The sequence below is a fragment of the Electrophorus electricus genome, chromosome 14 (assembly GCF_013358815.1).
Source record: "Electrophorus electricus isolate fEleEle1 chromosome 14, fEleEle1.pri, whole genome shotgun sequence".
NCBI classification, from domain to species: domain Eukaryota; kingdom Metazoa; phylum Chordata; class Actinopteri; order Gymnotiformes; family Gymnotidae; genus Electrophorus; species Electrophorus electricus.
The window spans coordinates 18907134-18926560 of record NC_049548.1 but is presented as its reverse complement, the minus strand read 5'-3'; the positions used below and the strand labels follow the sequence as shown (position 1 = coordinate 18926560).

At 43.8% G+C, this 19427-nt stretch overlaps 1 protein-coding gene and 1 non-coding gene across 2 annotated transcripts in view; one reads left to right on the top strand and one right to left on the bottom strand.

The window, feature by feature from the left end:
- The first annotated feature begins 517 nt into the window (after positions 1-517).
- Positions 518-19427, top strand: part of LOC113576851 (SH3 and cysteine-rich domain-containing protein 2) — a 30680-nt gene continuing 11770 nt past the window's right edge. The window contains exons 1-6 of the mRNA XM_035533432.1: positions 518-984; positions 9525-9894; positions 11214-11308; positions 17719-17803; positions 18124-18236; positions 18701-18770. Of these exons, the coding sequence (XP_035389325.1) occupies positions 895-984; positions 9525-9894; positions 11214-11308; positions 17719-17803; positions 18124-18236; positions 18701-18770 (823 nt within the window). The 5' untranslated portion in view covers positions 518-894. The remainder of the gene's footprint in view (positions 985-9524; positions 9895-11213; positions 11309-17718; positions 17804-18123; positions 18237-18700; positions 18771-19427) is intronic.
- Positions 6007-6079, bottom strand: trnar-ccg. The gene has a single exon. It is a non-coding gene; the product is annotated as a tRNA-Arg (tRNA).

The following is a 19427-nucleotide window of genomic DNA, read 5'->3' as shown; positions in this document are numbered from 1 at the left end:
CCCTTGGCTTTTTATAGGCTAGGCTATATTGGAGAGTAATTGTTATAATCACGCGTTCAAGGAACATCCGCATGGTCGGAGAGGTTTTTATTCCTGTTTGATGTCTGAATAACAATGATACGCCCCTCCGCCTCGCCATGCAACTCAAAAGCTTCTAAACATAGCCCGAGCGCATTCTAAACACATCCCGTCGTGGAGTCGCTTGTGAGAAGAACCAAAAGTGTTACTACATGATACTATGCATGATAAACCATGATACTTAACGACTAGTGAATACTACAGAGACCATCTCCGGCGCCTATAACGGGGTTAGTCGCTATCCAGTGCTGAAATTGAGTCTATGGCAACACAGATTTATTACACATGCAAAGAGAGATCAGAGAGTTTAGGAAAAAGCGTTGCTATAAATGGTCTTCACGCGTCATCCGAAAACAAAGTGGTAGTACCTGCGCAGCAGTGCTGCCTCCTTCGCCAACGTCACTACTTTGGTCCAGTCGGCTCGTAGTACTACAGCAGAACTGGAATGCCACGGGGAATTCTGTACAACCCACGAGCCAGAGCGCGCGATTCCGTCTAATCAAAGTTCGCGAGGGAGTGAGGCAGTACAGCGCCTGTCCATCTGCTATTAGACATTTAAGATCACGTTCATATGCACGCAGGGGTCGTTAATGGTTTTGAGTGGCGATAAATGCGCAGTTTTGGTGAAGTGAATAATTCGATTTTTAAGTCTACTAATGTCCACACGAAAGAGCTAATTTGGCGTTCTAGTCGTAATCTGCGGACTTTGTTCTTCAGATTGCGCTACCGGGATTCGCAAACTGGTGGTTGACGCTCGGGAGGTAGCCTGCATCAAACCTTACGCGCCCCTTTCAAAACGCACCTGTTTTGTAAGAGATGACGGAAAACAGCGAGAAAGAAAATGACCCCCACAACAGGGACTTGCAGCGATTACCTGGAACAGTTCGTATCCAGCCCGAATCAAAGGTAAGGCGCGACCTTTCCTAAAGCTCATGCGACCGAACAGCACATCAGAGCCAACACGCGGACAGTGAACGGACGTGAATAATTGTTGTTTCGGCGGGTTTGTGATGTTAAAAAAAAACCTGACATTTTATAAAATTATGTCGATTACTTAGTAATGAAAGTATATGGAATTTATCCTGTCTTTGGACTGACAAATCAATGGATAAATAGTGCCCAAATCATTTTCAGGTAGGCCGATTCACTGGAACGTTTCAAATATTACCTCTAGATGAGATGGCTATGATTTACTCTATACTGTCTCTGGAAATCAGTGCTGCAAAACTTTGTAACAAAGCCTGCGTGTCAGAATCCGTGGCCTCTGTAGTGATCGGCAACTGGTTTAACACCGTGTGTAAACTGCATCGAAGCGAAGGCTAACGGGGTAGAACAGATCAGACCAGAATGCACTACAGCCGCAAAACTCCAAAGTCAGTCTGTAGTTCGTTATCCGTGAGTAAGCCCAAACCGTTATTATACCTATCAGATCAAAGGCTTTTTCTACTGATGGTTGATAGAGTTCTGGTGAAACGTGAGGTTTCGTCTTAATACATCAGACTAAACGCATATACGCCACGATGACAACAGCACCGAGCTATATGTGACCATAAGTAATACATTACATCATTACATTATGTCAAAACCTGTTTATAAACACACCCCACATAAGCCACTTAAAACACACCTAAAGTCTTTCAAATATAATTGCCTGGGATGTGCTAACATTGTTTCTCTGTTGTCTAGACATGCATCAACCTGATTCTTACCTAGCTATACATGTGAGGCCTCTGTGTTTTTTTCATATGTATAATTAACTTTAATACTGAATCATGTCAATTTTATTGGCTAAGAGGTGGTTGTAACATGCTGCCTTTATCGTGCACAGTATCACATACGGTTATCAAGCTGCCCTCAATGCAAAGACAACATCATTGCAAAGACAATATCATTCTTTCTCCTGGGCAAACGCAATGTATTGGAAATGGGAATAAGGAAACCATATAGAAATTTCTCTGAATGTATTCAGACATTTATAGACATCTCGGGCACTAATTAAAGTAATGGTATTGAGGTTTGTGCCAAATGGGTTTTGGTATGTGTGTATTTAGTTGTATTTTTCATTCCGTCATAGAGTGTGTAAAGTGCGACTGAGTGTGTCTTTGTGCAGACCATTTTGTTTTGGTTGTGTGCTGTTTGTATGCATGTTTGTGTGTGCATGCATGTGTTAGAAGCTGAATGCTGTTGTTCCTGTGTATTCATTTGTGTATATGTCTGTGTGAACTTGTGTGTGCGTGTGTGCTGAAACACACAGCATGATAGATGACTTCATCCTGTGACTGAGACCTTTAGAAAGGAAAAGGCAAGTTTCAACACAGCCCAGGTGTTGTCTCCACACAGGAAACAAAATACAACACAGCCCAGGTGTTGTCTCCACACAGGAGATGAGATACAACACAGCCCAGGTGTTGTCTCCACACAGGAAACAAGATACAACACAGCCCAGGTGTTGTCTCCAAACAGGAGACTAGATACAACACAGCCCAGGTGTTGTCTCCACACAGGAGACAAGATACAACACAGCCCAGGTGTTGTCTCCACACAGGAGATGAGATACAACACAGCCCAGGTGTTGTCTCCACACAGGAGACAAGATACAACACAGCCCAGGTGTTGTCTCCACACAGGAGACAAGATACAACACAGCCCATGTGTTGTCTCCACACAAGAGATGAATTACAGCACAGTCCAGGTGTTGTCTCTACACAGGAGACAAGATACGACACAGCAGAGGTGTTGTCTCCACACAGGAGACTAGATACAACACAGCCCAGGTGTTGTCTCCACACAGGAGATGAATTACAGCACAGCCCAGGTGTTGTCTCCACACAGGAGATGAATTACAGCACAGTCCAGGTGTTGTCTCCACACAGGAGACAAGATACAACACAGCCCAGGTGTTGTCTCCACACAGGAGACTAGATACAACACAGCGTGTTGTCTCCACACAGGAGACAGATTACAGCACAGCCCAGGTGTTATCTCCACACAGGAGACAAGATACAACACAGCCCAGGTGTTGTCTCCACACAGGAGACAAGATACAACACAGCCCAGGTGTTGTCTCCACACAGGAGATTAGATACAACACAGCATGTTGTCTCCACACAGGAGACAAATTACAGCACAGCCCAGGTGTTATCTCCACACAGGAGACAAGATACAACACAGCCCAGGTGTTGTCTCCACACAGGAGACTAGATACAACACAGCGTGTTGTCTCCACACAGGAGACAAATTACAGCACAGTCCAGGTGTTGTCTCCACACAGGAGGCAAGATACAACACAGCCCAGGTGTTGTCTCCACACAGGAGACTAGATACAACACAACGTGTTGTCTCCACACAGGAGACAAATTACAGCACAGCCCAGGTGTTATCTCCACACAGGAGACAAGATATGACACAGTCCAGGTCTGCATGCAGGCACCTCACTGTTCTGAGGACAGTCCCTAAATCTTTTGCTGTAGTAGTCTTTGGTTTGTTTATGGGCAGTCAGTCATGGACGTCATACCATCATGCTTACAAGGTTTTAGAGTGGTGCTTACTTCCTGCACACCTGATACAAGGTCATGATGTGTTTTTGTTCAATAGTGAATTACTATTACATATTTCAGCAGTTATACACAAATGCCTTTTTGACTTTGATGTACAAAACCTATTTTGATGCATCATTCCAGGGTGTTTTTGTAGGCGAGCTCTGTCTTACCCATTCAATACCTAGAAACAAACTCACAGGTTGTTTTCCCTCAAACTAATAAACAACCCAGGTGGGACTTGAACACACAACCCCCAGCACCAGAAGCTAATGCCTTATCCATGAGGCCACAACATGCAAGGTTAGCTATTCTAGATGGCATCATGTTGTGTTGAAAAGAAAGAAAATCCAGGCATGCCAACGATTAGATGATTATGGCGACGGTACCTGGTGCCAGTGCATACAGATGTCATAGCAGTACAGGCCTGCAGCATATGTCGAAAGGGCTCACTAGTTAAGAGTGAGGAAAGCAGTGCCAAGCAGTATGCATGTTTCTGTGTCTCAACAGTACGCCATAGTAGAGAAAAGTTTGTGTCTTTCCACCGATGAAGTTCCATGCTTTCAGCACTTCAGTCCTACAGAGCCTAAGGTGCATTGTCCATTACTAGAGTCATTATCAGATCACTGATACAGACCATGCACAGCAGACAGCTAACCCAGACACAGCACAGCAGACAGCTAACCCAGCCACAGCACAGAAGACAGCTAACACAACCACAGCACAGCAGACAGCTAACCCAGACACAGCACAGCAGACAGCTAACCCAGACACAGCACAGCAGACAGCAAACCCAGCCACAGCACAGAAGACAGCTAACACAGCCACAGCACAGCAGACAGCTAACCCAGACACAGTACAGCAGACAGCTAACCCAGCCACAGCACAGAAGACAGCTAACACAGCCACAGCACAGCAGACAGCTAACCCAGACACAGCACAGCAGACAGCTAACCCAGCCACAGCACAGCAGACAGCTAACCCAGCCACAGCACAGCAGACAGCTAACCCAGCCACAGCACAGCTGACAGCTAACCCAGACACAGTACAGCAGAAAACTTACCCAGCCACAACACAGCAGACAGCTGCCACAGCACAGCAAAAACTAACCCAGCCACAGAACAGCAGACAGCTAACCCAGCCACAGCACAGCAGAAACCAACCCAGCAAAAGTACAGTAGACAGATAACCCAGCCACAGCACAGCAGACAGCTAATGAAGTCCCAACACAGCAGACAGCTAACCCAGCCACAGCATAACAGACAGCTAACCCAGCCACAGCATAACAGACAGCTAACCCAACCACAGCACAGCAGACAGCACATGAGTGTGGGCCAGGGAGCAAGGCTACATGTGTGGGTGAATAGGCAGGGTGAGTCCTGGGGGTGAGAAGTCTGGTGTGAAATCTCAGTTCCCACGCCGTCTGTGTGTGTTCCAGCGCAGCAGCAGGACAAACCCTGAGGTGAGAGTGTGAATTCAGCACATGCCTGAGCTGACAGGGAAAAGAGGAGGCTGTAGGCTAATAAGATGAGAGACCGTACACTTTGAGACACGAATAATTAATCCTGCCCTTTTGATGTCTGCTCTATGTGCTACATGACCCCTACTGAATTCACTGAAAACACCGTCTGATTTTTGCCACAACATGTAGTTGCGCTTTCAACATAAGCTAAATATAATGTGTATAAAAATATAGCTTTTATATAAATATATTTTAAGTTAAAATATATTTGAAAGTTTTAATTCCATTGACTAGCCCACATGTTTGGTACAAATCCAGTCAACATGAAAGATGGGTAACAGAAAAGTTCTCAGTTTTCTTTCTTTCTTTCTCTATGTGTGATTTTTAAGCAAACATTCTGATATTTACTAACTTTCTGATTCTGTCATGCTCCCCAGAAATCCTAACGCTGGCACTTGTACTGTCTGAAACTAGGACTCCCAGCAGTGACCTGCCAACATCCCATCTGTCACTCCACCACAGCCCACCAATCACAAGTCTCTCCTTTGATCTGCATCCTCCTGGTTATTGATTGTTCCTACCTGTTCCATATTACACTTATCTGTATAGTTTGTCTGTTTTTACTTCAACATTGTGAAGTACTGCTTCTCTTGGTTTATCGTAAAAGTTTCTGTCTTTGTGCAGACCTTTTTGTTTTGATGGTCCTTATTTCCTGCACATCTGGTATAAGGTCATGATGTGTTTCTGTTAGATATAGAATTACTACGACATATTTCAGCAATTATACAAAACTGCCCTTTTGACTTATGTAACATATTGCGATATCTCATTTTAGTGTGTTTTTGTAGGTGAGCTCAGTTAACCATTTTACACAAGTTGTCCAATACCTATAAAGAAACTCATAGGTTGTTTTGCTCACAAACTAATTAACAACCCAGGTGGGACTTGAACCCACAATCCCCAGCTCCGGAGGCTGATGCCTTATCCATTAGGCCACTGGGTCATACTGCTGTAGTTGGTTTACCTGTTTGCTGGATTGGTTTGGTTTATTGATTGTCTTGTCAAGACCGCTTCTCTTTGTTTATGGCTTGTTTTCTCATTTCTGTTTCTCTGTTTGTCTGTATGTTGCTGCTGTATTTTCTCTGCTTCCTGACCATAGCTCTGGACTTTGCCCTCTTATAATAAAGCAAATGTGCTCTTTCATATCTGTGAGCATCTGCTTGGATGTGACCAGTCACTTTATACAAATGTAGAAAACAAAATTTTATCTGAATCACCTTTACTCTGTTTTGCTCATTATGCAGTAGTAATGTTAAGTTTACCTGAAAATAGAATGGTAAGACCGAATATAATCAGATCAAAATCAAGATGTGTACGGAATACATATTACTCATACAAACATCAGTGTTAAGACACAAAAAGACTGTTTTAATTCAGGCAAGCATCATTTAATAACAAAAATGCTGTGAGGTTCTAACACAAATGTGTTGGTGCCTTATGAAACTGCATCTTGGTTTAGATGGGCATTTAAGTAAATTCCCCAAGTACAACTTTGGATCTTGAAATAATTGACATACTTACTGTCTCTCTGGCATTAGATGACAAGACCCCAGTATTCTCTCTGTTTGGTGTTAGATGACCAGACCCCAGTATTCTCTCTGTTTGGCGTTAGATGACCAGACCCCAGTATTCTCTCTGTTTGGGGTTAGATGACCAGACCCCAGTATTCTCTCTGTTTGGCGTTAGATGACCAGACCCCAGTATTCTCTCTGTTTGGCGTTAGATGACCAGACCCCAGTATTCTCTCTGTTTGGGGTTAGATGACCAGACCCCAGTTTTTTTCTCTGTTTCTCTCTGATAGTGATGAACAGGGCAGATAATCTCTGTGAAAAAGCTGTGAAATCAGTGAAGCAGCTGCACAACCTCTATGAAAAAGATTTGAAGCTGATGTGAACGTTGATGCCGAACACTGATGTCGAATGCTGATGTAGAACATTGCTGTAGAACATTAATGTAGAACCTTGATGTAGAACATTAATATAGAACACTGATGTAGAACGCTGATGTAGAATGGTGATGTAGAACGCTGATGTAGAACTTTGATGTAGAACACTGATGTAGAACGTTGATGTAGAACGCTGATGTAGAATGCTGATGTAGAACATTGATGTAGAACTTTGATGTAGAACACTGATGTAGAATGCTGATAAAGAATGTTGATGTAGAATGCTGATGTAGAATGCTGATGTAGAACATTGATGTAGAACTTTGATGTAGAATACTGATGTAGAATGCTGATAAAGAATGTTGATGTAGAACGCTGATGTAGAATGGTGATATAGAATGATGAGGTAGAATGATGATGTAGAACGATGATGTAAAATGATGATATAGAACACTGATGTAGAATGATGATGTAGAACACCGATATAGAATGATGATGTGGAATAATGATGTAGAATGCTGGCATGTGTTTCCAAGTTGGAAAAATATTTTATCATATTTGACATGTTACATTATTGTAATGAATCATGTTTCAGGGCAAAATATTTTTTAAATAGAGCAGAAAACAACTTTCTCTATTACTTCCCACTGCATACAAGTGTGTGTTTGTGTGTGTGTGTGTGTGTGTGTTATTGCACACACTGCTCTTCCAGGTAGTATGTCTGTGTTTTACACCAGAGCCTCCAGTGTAGTTACAGGGTTAAAAGCAGCAGGATAATAGCAGCAAACAAGATGTGATGAAAGGGGTAGAGTGGAACCTGCAGCTTGTGTGTGTGTGTGCGTGTGTGTGTGTGTGTGCGTGTGCGTGTGCGTGTGCGTGTGCGTGTGCGCGTGCGCGTGCGTGCGCGTGCGCGTGTGCGCGTGTGCGCGTGCGTGCGTGTGCGTGTGCGTGTGTGTGTGTGCGTGTGTGTGCGTGTGTGTGTGTGTGCGCGTGTGCGTGTGCATGTGTGTGTGTGTGTGTGTGCTGAAATCCTGGCTAGTAGAAGTGCCTGCCTTTATCTTTCATTTATTTGTGCATCCCTGATGGACTATTTTTAGACGCTCTGCTTCACACCTTCAAACGCAGCTATAACAAGGCCACAGTGTCTGAGCATGTGTGTGTGTGTGTGTGTGTGTGTGTGTGTGTGTGTGTGTGTGTGTGTGTGTGTGTGTGTGTGTGTGTGTGTGTGTGTGTGTGTGTACTGATGCATGCACACACATGCAGGGGTACTGTTTGTCCCTGACTGTCACAGTAGAACGACTTACAACTGTTCTGGGTTCAAAAGCAATGACGAAATCAAGATATATGTTTATCTCATATATGTTCTTCTCATATATGTTCATCTCATATATGTTTATCTCATCTCATATATGTTCATCTCATATATGTTTATCTCATCTCATATATGTTCATCTCATATATGTTTATCTCATATATGTTTATCTCATATATGTTCATGCCATCTTTAAGTTTCTAAACACTATTTCTCTCTCTCAGTCTGCCTCTTCCTTGTACCTTGAGTGCTTACAAATTTTTAGGATGGTCTTGGGATCATTGTCTAATAATAGACATTACTGTCCTTAAGGGACACACAACAACAATCGTGTCTGGATGATGCCGTCTCCATAATTCTGCTCTGCCTCCTTCCAGTAATAAAAGTCCCCCAAAGGATTTTTCCCCTGGCAGGCTGGACATGCTGACTGGTTGACACCAGCAGGCCGAATACACTGAAATTAGCTCAATGACCCGAAAACATGACAGGACGTTTACTTCTAGAACCGAATTTTTATGTGCCTTTTTACTGCCGCACAAGGAAAATTCCAGCAATTTAAGTAAGAAACTTCTCTCATCAATCTTCATCACACTCATGAACATCTTGCCTGAGTCAGGGAAAGCAAGCACAACTAATTAGTTTCCCACGGTCGTGTGAACTGGCCTACATACGGTCACTGTGTTGTCCTTGGTTACTATGGGGCAGACAACTTGTATATTCCGCTTGACATAAGCTGAACTAAGAAGGACAGCCAACCAATCCCAGAACCCAGAGTGTCTGTTCTGCTCTTTCTGATTGGCTGTTTACTGTAAATTCTCATTCGCACCCTCATTCTCATCCTTGTTTGTGGGGATTTTTTCGGCTTGACTTGGTATTTCCAGACAGATGGAGATAAAAGGAGAACACTCACCTCAGTGTCTGATTGAGGGGATTGCAATCACATTGTCTCACATAAGTGGAAATTCAGGACAGTAGGACATGATTTTATTGAGAACATCTTGATAGTGGTTTCCAGTTGAGAGTACAATATGTATGATTGGCTGCTACTTCTCACCTGTGTGTGATTGGATGTAAAAGCTGTGTGTGTTAATTGTAAAGCGACCTTTACAATTAAATTAAAGGTGCTATATGAATATAAATCTTTCTCTCTCTCTTGCTCTCTCTCTCTCTCTCTCTCTCTCTCTCTCTCAGCTTCAGAAGCTAAAGCGCTCCCTGTCCTTCAAGTCTGTCATCCGGAGTAAAAGTGTCGACAATTTCTTCCATCGGGCCATTAGTGAGGCTCCTCCCCCAGACCTCATTACAGAGTCTCCGCCCCCTGTGATGGAGTCGCCCTCGCCCCCACCCTTCCAGGAGTGCTCTTTGCACTTTGATAGGTCGCCATCGCTGTCACCATCCATTAGCCCCAACCCCTCGCTGTGTTCTCGTTCGCCATCAGTCAGCCCCTCCCTGTCAATCAACTCCGAAGTCCTGTCGCAGCCACACCCACAGAAAACTCACTGTTTCCAGGAATATGTGTTTCGCCGGCCAACTGTCTGTCAGCAGTGCAAGCAAATGATTACAGGTATACGCACCTAAACACCACACACACGCACACACACACAAACACAAATAGCATATCTTAAAAAGCCTAATCAGCACAGAACTCTAAGGATATTTTAGTTAGAATTACTTTAGTCAAAGAAATAGCATTTCTTTCCATTACTGCATTTCTGTTGCAGCGTTTATCAGTCTGGTTCCTAGGAGTTACCGCACAGTTCACATTTTTCCTCTAACACCGCTCCCATGATGCCCGCATCAGGTATTCCGTGTTCTTAATGGCTTGGATCAGGCGTGTTGGGAGTCAGGTTGCAGCAAAAATGTGAACTGTCTGGATTAACACCTTCATGCTGATTATCTGGCTAAGTGAGTAGAATCATTGGCTGGACAATCCAATGGGTTTTTTGGACAACTGAAAAAAAGGATGATACAGAAACTCTTAATGTGTCCTGGCATTACTCTTTGATGTCATAGGATCCCATCTGGATTTTTCCTTTGCTCCAGTTGCAGAGCAAATTTACATTTACACAATTACATTTACATTACATTGCATTTACATTGACATTACAAATGAATATCATTTCATAGTTGAGGAAGAAACTGGTATGCTAAAGCAGTGAAGATAGCACCAGTACAGAGATTTACTAAACAGAACACAAGAAAGAGAAGGAGACCGACAGTGAGGGTATGTCCTGTGTATGTGCATCGCTCCAGGAATGTTAACTCCCTCAGCATGACTTACTACAGGGCAAACGCACTCAAAGGCAGCAAGAATTACAGTCGTGATCAGAGCAGCTCCTGGGAGATGCTTTCCTGCTGTGACTCTGGTTCTCACTGTGTTTGTACTATGGAAAGCAAAGTCATTCTTCTAAAATGAATCCACATTCACAGTCCACTAAAATTAATCCACATTCATACATTCCTTTTCTTTTAAGATTTATCATCCAGTAAAGTTAGTACCTGTGCTGATGTGCAGTAATTGAAAAATTATTTCAATGAACGCAGTACATTAACAAGATTAACAATATATTCCTGTTACGTCAATAATATGTTTTTTATATTATTACATATACTTAAACATGCTATTTAGTGTGAAAAGTTATAGTGAAAGAAGATGAATGACAAATTATGGTAATACACGTAGCTCTTTTGATCTCATACTATCTCTCTCTGTCTCTCTCATGCTGTCTTTCTCTGTCACTATTATGGTGTCTCTCTCTGTCTCTATCTTGGGCTGTCTCTCTCTCTCTCTCTCTCTCTCTCTCTCTCTCTCTCTCTCTCTCTCTCTCATGCTGTCTCTCTCTCTCTCTCGCTCTCTCTTTCTCTCCCTATCTCTGTGTGTAGGGAACTCTAAGCAGGGTTTGCGATGTAAAGCGTGCAAGCTAGGAGCTCATCTTTGGTGCTCATCAGAGCTCTCCCAGCAAGCTTGCAATGGCAAGGTGAGTCATACACACAGAAACAAACAAACATACATGCACACACCCAACCACACACCTACTCATTCAGTCATATACACATTTATTTTACACTCTGGGCCTATATACTGACATCCCAGCCTCTCCTGTAGAAACCCTAACCCTCTCCTGAATAAGCCCAGTTTAACCCTAACCCTCTCCTGAATAAGCCCAGTTTAACCCTAACCCTCTCCTGAATAAGCCCGGTTTAACCCTAACCCTCTCCTGAATAAGCCCGGTTTAACCCTAACCCTCTCCTGAATAAGCCCGGTTTAACCCTAACCCTCTCCTGAATAAGCCCGGTTTAACCCTAACCCTCTCCTGAATAAACCCGGTTTAACCCTAACCCTCTCCTGAATAAGCCCGGTTTAACCCTAACCCTCTCCTGAATAAGCCCGGTTTAACCCTAACCCTCTCCTGAATAAACCCGGTTGAACCCTAACCCTCTCCTGAATAAGCCCGGTTTAACCCTAACCCTCTCCTGAATAAGCCCGGTTTAACCCTAACCCTCTCCTGAATAAGCCCGGTTTAACCCTAACCCTCTCCTGAATAAGCCCGGTTTAACCCTAACCCTCTCCTGAATAAGCCCGGTTTAACACTAACCCTCTCCTGAATAAGCCTGGTTTAACCCTAACCTTCTCCTAAATAAGCCCGGTTTAACCCTAACCCTCTCCTGAATAAGCCCGGTTTAACCCTAACCCTCTCCTGAATAAGCCCGGTTTAACCCTAACCCTCTCCTGAATAAGCCCGGTTTAACCCTAACCCTCTCCTGAATAAGCCCGGTTTAACCCTAACCCTCTCCTGAATAAGCCTGGTTTAACCCTAACCTTCTCCTAAATAAGCCCGGTTTAACCCTAACCCTCTCCTGAATAAACCCAATTGGACCCTAACCCTGTCCTGAATAAGCTCAGTTTAACCCTAACCTTGTCCTGAATAACGCAGGTAGTGTGTTGGCAACTGTGGTGCTCCGGTTCACACTCAGTGGTTGGACCGCGGAAGGCTCCACTCATCAGCAGACAGGCCCCACCTCTGCCCCACGGGAGGAGCATGGGTGTTCATGGTTTCCTGAGCTTGACTCCAAGTGGGTCAGCCAGGCCGGTGGCATTCAGCCAGAGAACACGAGACGACACAGCAGAGTTACATACAAGGGGAACGAATTAAAAGGACGGGGCAGCGGAGGAGAGGAGAGCAGTGGAGAGGAGAAAAGCATAAAACTGTCTCTGACCAGCACAGATTTGTGGTAGGGGAGTGCAGGCAGTGCAAGGTTACTCATAATGCTGCTTAAGACCTTTATCTCTTTCTCTCATTTCTTCCTCCCTCCCTCTCTCTCTCTCTCTCTCTCTCTCTCTCTCTCTCTCTCTCTCTCTCTCTCTCGCGCTTGCTCTAACCCTACCACATACCCAGGAGCTAGCGGGCAAGTCCTTGTGCCGTCAGTGTGTTGCGTGTTGTGTGCAGTATGGGGCGAGAGTTTGGGGACGCGTGTGCACGTTGCCCAGCCTCAAATGGACCACTTATGCAAACAGGCCAATCTTTTAACAGCACGAGCAAAAACATCAGACAGCATATAGTGAAATATTTTTGCCCCTTAAACTGAACTGGTTCGTATTTCCCATCATACGTCCTTCTCTGAGCTTACACGGGTCTGTGAGCTCTGATTAGTCACAGACATGGCAGGTGAAGAATGGGAGCAGCTTCAGATGAAGACCCATGTCGATACTGTCAGCCCTGATCCCTACGCTTGGATAAGAAAGACTCTTCTACCTCTACATTTGACTTCCAGATCCACTCCATAATATTTACCATGACACGCGTCTGTCAGTCTGTGTTAAAGGCTAAATCTGTCTAAATATAGGTATCCTACACTACAACGTCCAAGATTTTACAGGGGTGGAAAAATTTCTCACCATTTTTTAGTGGATCGTTATCAGTGAAAACTGTAACCTCGCTACATATTTATTATAGCGACTGTGCATTGTCAGTGCATAGTGAAGTAATGCTCTAATTTTGCAGGCAAGAACATTTAAATTTCAGCTTACTGGGTTGTGTTACATTATCTGAGCTGTGTTACATTATCTGAGCTGTGTTACATTATCTGAGCTGTGTTACATTATCTGAGTTGTGTTACATTATCTGAGCTGTGTTGACTTACCTTTCAGTATGTCACCCTATGCTGTTGCATTCCAACACTGGATCTTAATTATCCCAGAACAGAACTGAGCATTTCACACCTTTTCAGTTTATCATCAGTTTATCACTCTCTCTCACACACACGTGCACCCTCCCTCTCTCTCTCTCTCTCTCTCTCTCTCCCTCTCTCTCTCTCTCTCTCTCTCTCTCTCTCTCTCTCTCTCTCTCTCTCTCTCTCTCTCTATCCCTTGCTCTCAGGGGATCAGACTGCTTCTTTGTCACAGCTGTTTCATGATGTGTGTCATTTGCAGTTATGTAAATGTTGTGAAATGCTCAACCTATTACATAAGCAAGTCCAAGCAGAGTGTCAGTGCAGTGCCACGTTTAAGGCTGCTGTGAGAACACAGATTCTCAATATTACAGCCTTTCACAGATGCTAAGATACATTTCTTGAAACCTTTCACCCTTTTTGCAAAACAATAAACACAAAACCCAATTTTCAAACAACGTTCACAAACCCCTGACTCTTCTTGCAAAATCAATCACCTCAAGCCCATTACATCTGTCCTCAATATCAGTGTATTCAGATCATACAAAACCCAGTCAATATAAAAACCCTGCTGAGTATTTGTTACACACTGCACCAAAAAAAGGAAAAGTGTACAGGGCACGTAGCGCCAGAAAACAGAAAACATTTGACAAGAGTTTTATTGGAGAGCACCGGAGGACACAGTCAGAGGTGGAGAGGCTGGCAATTCATAACTTGCTTTATCTCCAACCACTCAGTGCTGTGAATCTGCTGAGATTGGGATGAGCTACTTGTCTTGCTTCCTGTTCCACGAACAAGAACATGATCCATCACATTTGCTCCGGAATTTCATCCGGAATGACTGTTCTTCCTTTTGTTCTTCCTCCTCCTCATAAGTCACCTGTTCTTCCTCTACCTCTCAGATCGTTTGCATCTATTGTTGATATCAACCTCCAGTTTCATCTGCCTGTGCACCCTGAACTGGCTTATATTGGTTCCATCACATCGTTAGCAACAAGTGTGAACAGTACTGAGTCATTGTGTGTAAGCTATGACATCTGTGCTGTAATTGTGTTTAGCTTCTGCCACCTGTGGGCACAATTATGCATCACAGTGCAAAATGTGCTGCAGTGAGTGAGTGAGAATGTGCTTAGAGTTTTCCAAAACGAGTAAATAAGACCTGCAAATTGTATCTAGGTGAAAATTGTTTGGGTTTTATCAAAAAAGTGATCAATTCATTAAATGAGTTCAGGCCACTGACCATTCAGACAGTGGGGTTTAATGTTTCAGCAGTACAGAAATGAAGATGTTTAGAAACCTGGTGGTGTCGTGTTTTAGCCTGCTTCTAACAGGGCTGGGAGCTCCTCTATTAGTCTTTGTTGCATTTGAAATGTACCAGGCAGCAGACATCAGCACATGGCTCTGGCTGGTCTATCAGAAGTATGGAAGTCTGACTGTCTGCCAATTTCAATGAATAATTTAAAGATTTTAGTGTGAACTCCACATTTGTTTTTGTCCAGATATTCTGAGGAGACGTGTGTATTTGTACTTTTGCATACATATATGAGCTTGTGTGTGTTTGTACGTGTGTGTTTGTGCATGCCTCTGTTTATGTGCCTGTGCATGTGTGTGTGTGTGCGTGTGCATGTGTGCGTGTGCGTGTGCACTCGCATGCATACTTGTGCGTGTGCGCATGAAAGAGATATAATGAGCCAAGATTCTCTCTCTCTCTGTCCCCCTCTCTTTCTCTTTCTCTCTTTCTCTCTCTCTCTCTTTCTCACTTTCAGGGGGATCCCGCTCTTGCTATGTCATCTGATTCCGTGTCAGTTTCTGCAGTAATGAGATCTTAATGTTCGCTCGGCTCAATATGGTTGACCCACTCCCTTATGGCCAGCGTGGCCGTTGGTTAAGTGAGAGACTGGAGAGAATATCAGCTTATGGAGGAGTGCAACATCTTTGCAACCTCATTGACCTTTTGAGCTGCAGAGGTCGTCATATGCTCTCTCACTTTCGCTCTCTTCCCTGAAAATATTGCCTGTGCAGGCAAAAAAAAACAAGAGGGAAAAAAAGTAAAAGCATTTCACACTGTTTACAGATTCACAGAGTGCAATCTGCCTCCACTTGTATTCATGAGCATCTCCTGATTGGTTAGCTTTGAGCTCTGCAGCATCTGATAGATGTATTTCCTGTCTGGGCATGTGAGCAGAGACAGTTGACGAAGCAGAGCGGTGGCTTGTCGGAGTTACGTGCAGTTAAGGTATCGAGCAGGGAAATGACTGCTGTATCTCAGTAGGGGCGTCTCATGCACGCGTGTCTCAGAAATGCGTGTCTCAGGCACACATGCCTCACACGTACATGCACACTCGATGAGCAGGAAGCCTTTATGCTTCATGCTGCTCTTGCACCGAGCCAGTGCAGCAGCGACTGAGTGGATGAAAGTGAAGCCAGATTTGGGCCGGCACAGGTAGGACCTCTGGGGCAGGACCCAGAACATCCTCCAGGGTGTGTGGGGGGCAGGACCCAGAACATTGTCCAGTGTGTGTGGGGGGCAGGACCCAGAACATCCTCCAGTGTGTGGGGGGGCAGGACCCAGAACATCGTCCAGTGTGTGTGTGGGGCAGATCCCAGAACATCGTCCAGTGTGTGTGTGGGGCAGATCCCAGAACATCGTCCAGTGTGTGTGTGGGGCAGATCCCAGAACCTCGTCCAGTGTGTGTGTGGGGCAGATCCCAGAACATCATCCAGTGTGTGTGGGGGGCAGATCCCAGAACATCATCCAGTGTGTGTAGGGCTACATACTCTTTCTGTGACACCCAGGTGTTGCACTGACATTTACCACACTGGAAATGCCAAGAACTTTTCTAAGTACTTGCATGCAGTGTTCATATGTTCACACACACACACACACACACACACACACACACACACACACACACACACACTTGTCCTGAATATGTGTGATTAATGGTGTTATCTGATGAGAATCTGCTTTTAAACTGGAGATAATGAAAATGTCAAATATAATACCAGAAGATTTAACTATTTAAATCCAGAGCACTTCACTACAAATATCCAGAGGATTACATACACACACACACACACACACACAACACAGACATACACACATATACAGAACTACACTCATACACACACAGCCATACACACGCAGCCATACACACACGATACAGATATACACAGACATACACTCATACACACACACACCAACCTCAGATTCTCACATATTATTCTTAGGCTTTGAGATTCTGTATCACTAAAGGTGAAATGAAACATTTACTGTGCTCCAGTACTCTCTCTATAGTATCCAGTGTCTCCATCCTTTTGCCATAATGAAAAAACACAGTTCTCTTTCAAAACAACACCATACTCCTTTTCAGGGTTTCATAATTCATGACAAAAAGCCTAAAGTGTTGTTTGCTCAGAGCAACAAGATAAATATTACACTGGTCATCACATTTACAGATGCGTTACATCTTCTTCATAAGTGGTGGTTCTCCATCCTTATGCTGTCCCACCCCTATGAGTTTTCCTGTACTCTGATTGGCTCACAAATTAAAACTTTTTGTGGATTGTCTTGTTCTAACTGGCTGATGGAGTAGATTAAGTCCACTAGAGAGGCAAAAGCAGTGTGATCCACTGATCAAAGCACACACACACACATGCACAAATATTTGCATAGAGGCCAACACACATACACATACTCCAGCATACACATACAAATACACACATACACCAAGACACACACACAAACACATGCACCCCCCCACTTTATCTTTAAAGCTGTAGTAACACCTGTGTAATAGTGTGTAGCAACACCTAATAGTGTTTAGTAACACCTGTGTAATAATGTGTAGTAACACTTGTGTAATAATGTGTAGTAACACCTGTGTAATAGTGTTTAGTAACACCTGTGTAATAATGTGTAGTAACACCTGTGTAATAGTGTTTAGTAACACCTGTGTAATAGTGTGTAGTAACACCTGTGTAATAATGTGTAGTAACACCTGTGTAATAGTGTGTAGTAACACCTGTGTAATAGTGTTTAGTAACACCTGTGTAATAATGTGTAGTAACACTTGTGTAATAATGTGTAGTAACACCTTTGCTGATTATGTCATTATCCTTTCAAGGGAGTTTCTTGCTGACCTTTCACCCTACTTCTCTTGTTTTGATCTGTTCATCTTTCTTGTTCCTCACTTCCCTCGCTCCTCTCATTCACCAGTCAGGGGCATTCAAACGGAACTTCAGTTCTCCTCTACTGACCAATGACCTGTTTGGGGTAATTAAAGAAGCTCCGCCCTCACGAGGTAAAAACAGAGCTCCTCTCAGTTCCTTTTGTTCTGGCCTCACTTGTACACATCTTCTACAGTTCAGTAAAGAAAAGAAAATGATAGTCTATCATGTTCTCTGTTACTTCCTCTCAAAAATATGGGCATGTAAGCAGGCTGTCTTCACACACACACACACACACACACACACACACACACACACACAGACACAAAGTACACACACATACACACACTTCTTACATTCTTCACTTCACATTCTTCATTTATATTGACACCTCGAAATGCAGACAGATTGTATCATGCTTTGGGTTTGCATGTTTGTGTATGTGCATGTGCAGAACAGGGGAAGGGCACAATGGACCCTATATATGAAGCCCTGCGTTACGGAACATCTCTTGCACAGATGAGCCGCTCCAGTTTCGGCAGTATTTCAGAATCTCCATGTCATAAGGTAACATAGCCCTGATACCAAGTAACACAATTCTGTCACCAGGTGATACAACCCCATCAACAGGTTTCATGAACCTGTTAGCACATAACAATTCTGTCACTAGGTAACAGCTATTGTTACCAAGTAACACAACCCTGTCATGAGGTAACGCAATCCTATACCCAGGTAGCACATAGCCATCACCAGATATCATGGCCCTGTCACCTGGTAACACAGCCCTTTTATGTTATATTTCACAAGACAAGCATCTGTTATTCACCTGGAAGAGTGTAACCAAGAATAACCAAGCATCCTTAATTACTTCTCACACACTTCTCATACCTCTCATTGTATGCTTCTGAGTGAGTTTCCATCACATCTCTCTCTCTCTCTCTCTCTCTCTCTCTCTCTCTCTCTCTCTCTCTCTCTCTCTCTCTCTCTCTCTCTCTCTCTCTCTCTCTCTCTCTCTCTCTCTCTCTCTGTAGAGTAATGGAGGAGAGGACAATTTGGAGCAGCAGCCCGTTACTGAAGACGTGTCTGCCTGTGACTCTGAGGGTAGGGAATGGCACCATTCCAGCAACGATTTTAATAGCTTTTGAAGCAGATACAGTGCATGCCTTAATTCAGCTACAGTGTGGGCCTTAATTCAGTTACAGTGTGGGCCTTAATTCAGTTACAGTGTGGGCCTTAATTCAGTTACAGTGTGGGCCTTAATTCAGTTACAGTGAATGGCTTAATTCAGTTACAGTGTGGGCCTTAATTCAGTTACAGTGTGCGCCTTAATTCAGTTACAGTGTGGGCCTTAATTCAGTTACAGTGTGGGCCTTAATTCAGTTACAGTGTGGGCCTTAATGCAGTTACAGTGTGGGCCTTAATTCAGCTACAGTGTGGGCCTTAATGCAGTTACAGTGTGTGCCTTAATTCAGCTACAGTGTGGGCCTTAATGCAGTTACAGTGTGGGCCTTAATTCAGTTACAGTGTGGGCCTTAATGCAGTTACAGTGTGGGCCTTAATTCAGCTACAGTGTGTGCCTTAATTCAGCTACAGTGTGGGCCTTAATTCAGCTACAGTGTGGGCCTTAATGCAGTTACAGTGTGGGCCTTAATTCAGTTACAGTGTGGGCCTTAATTCAGCTACACTGTGGGCCTTAATTCAGCTACAGTGTGGGCCTTAATTCAGTTACAGTGTGTGCCTTAATTCAGTTACAGTGTG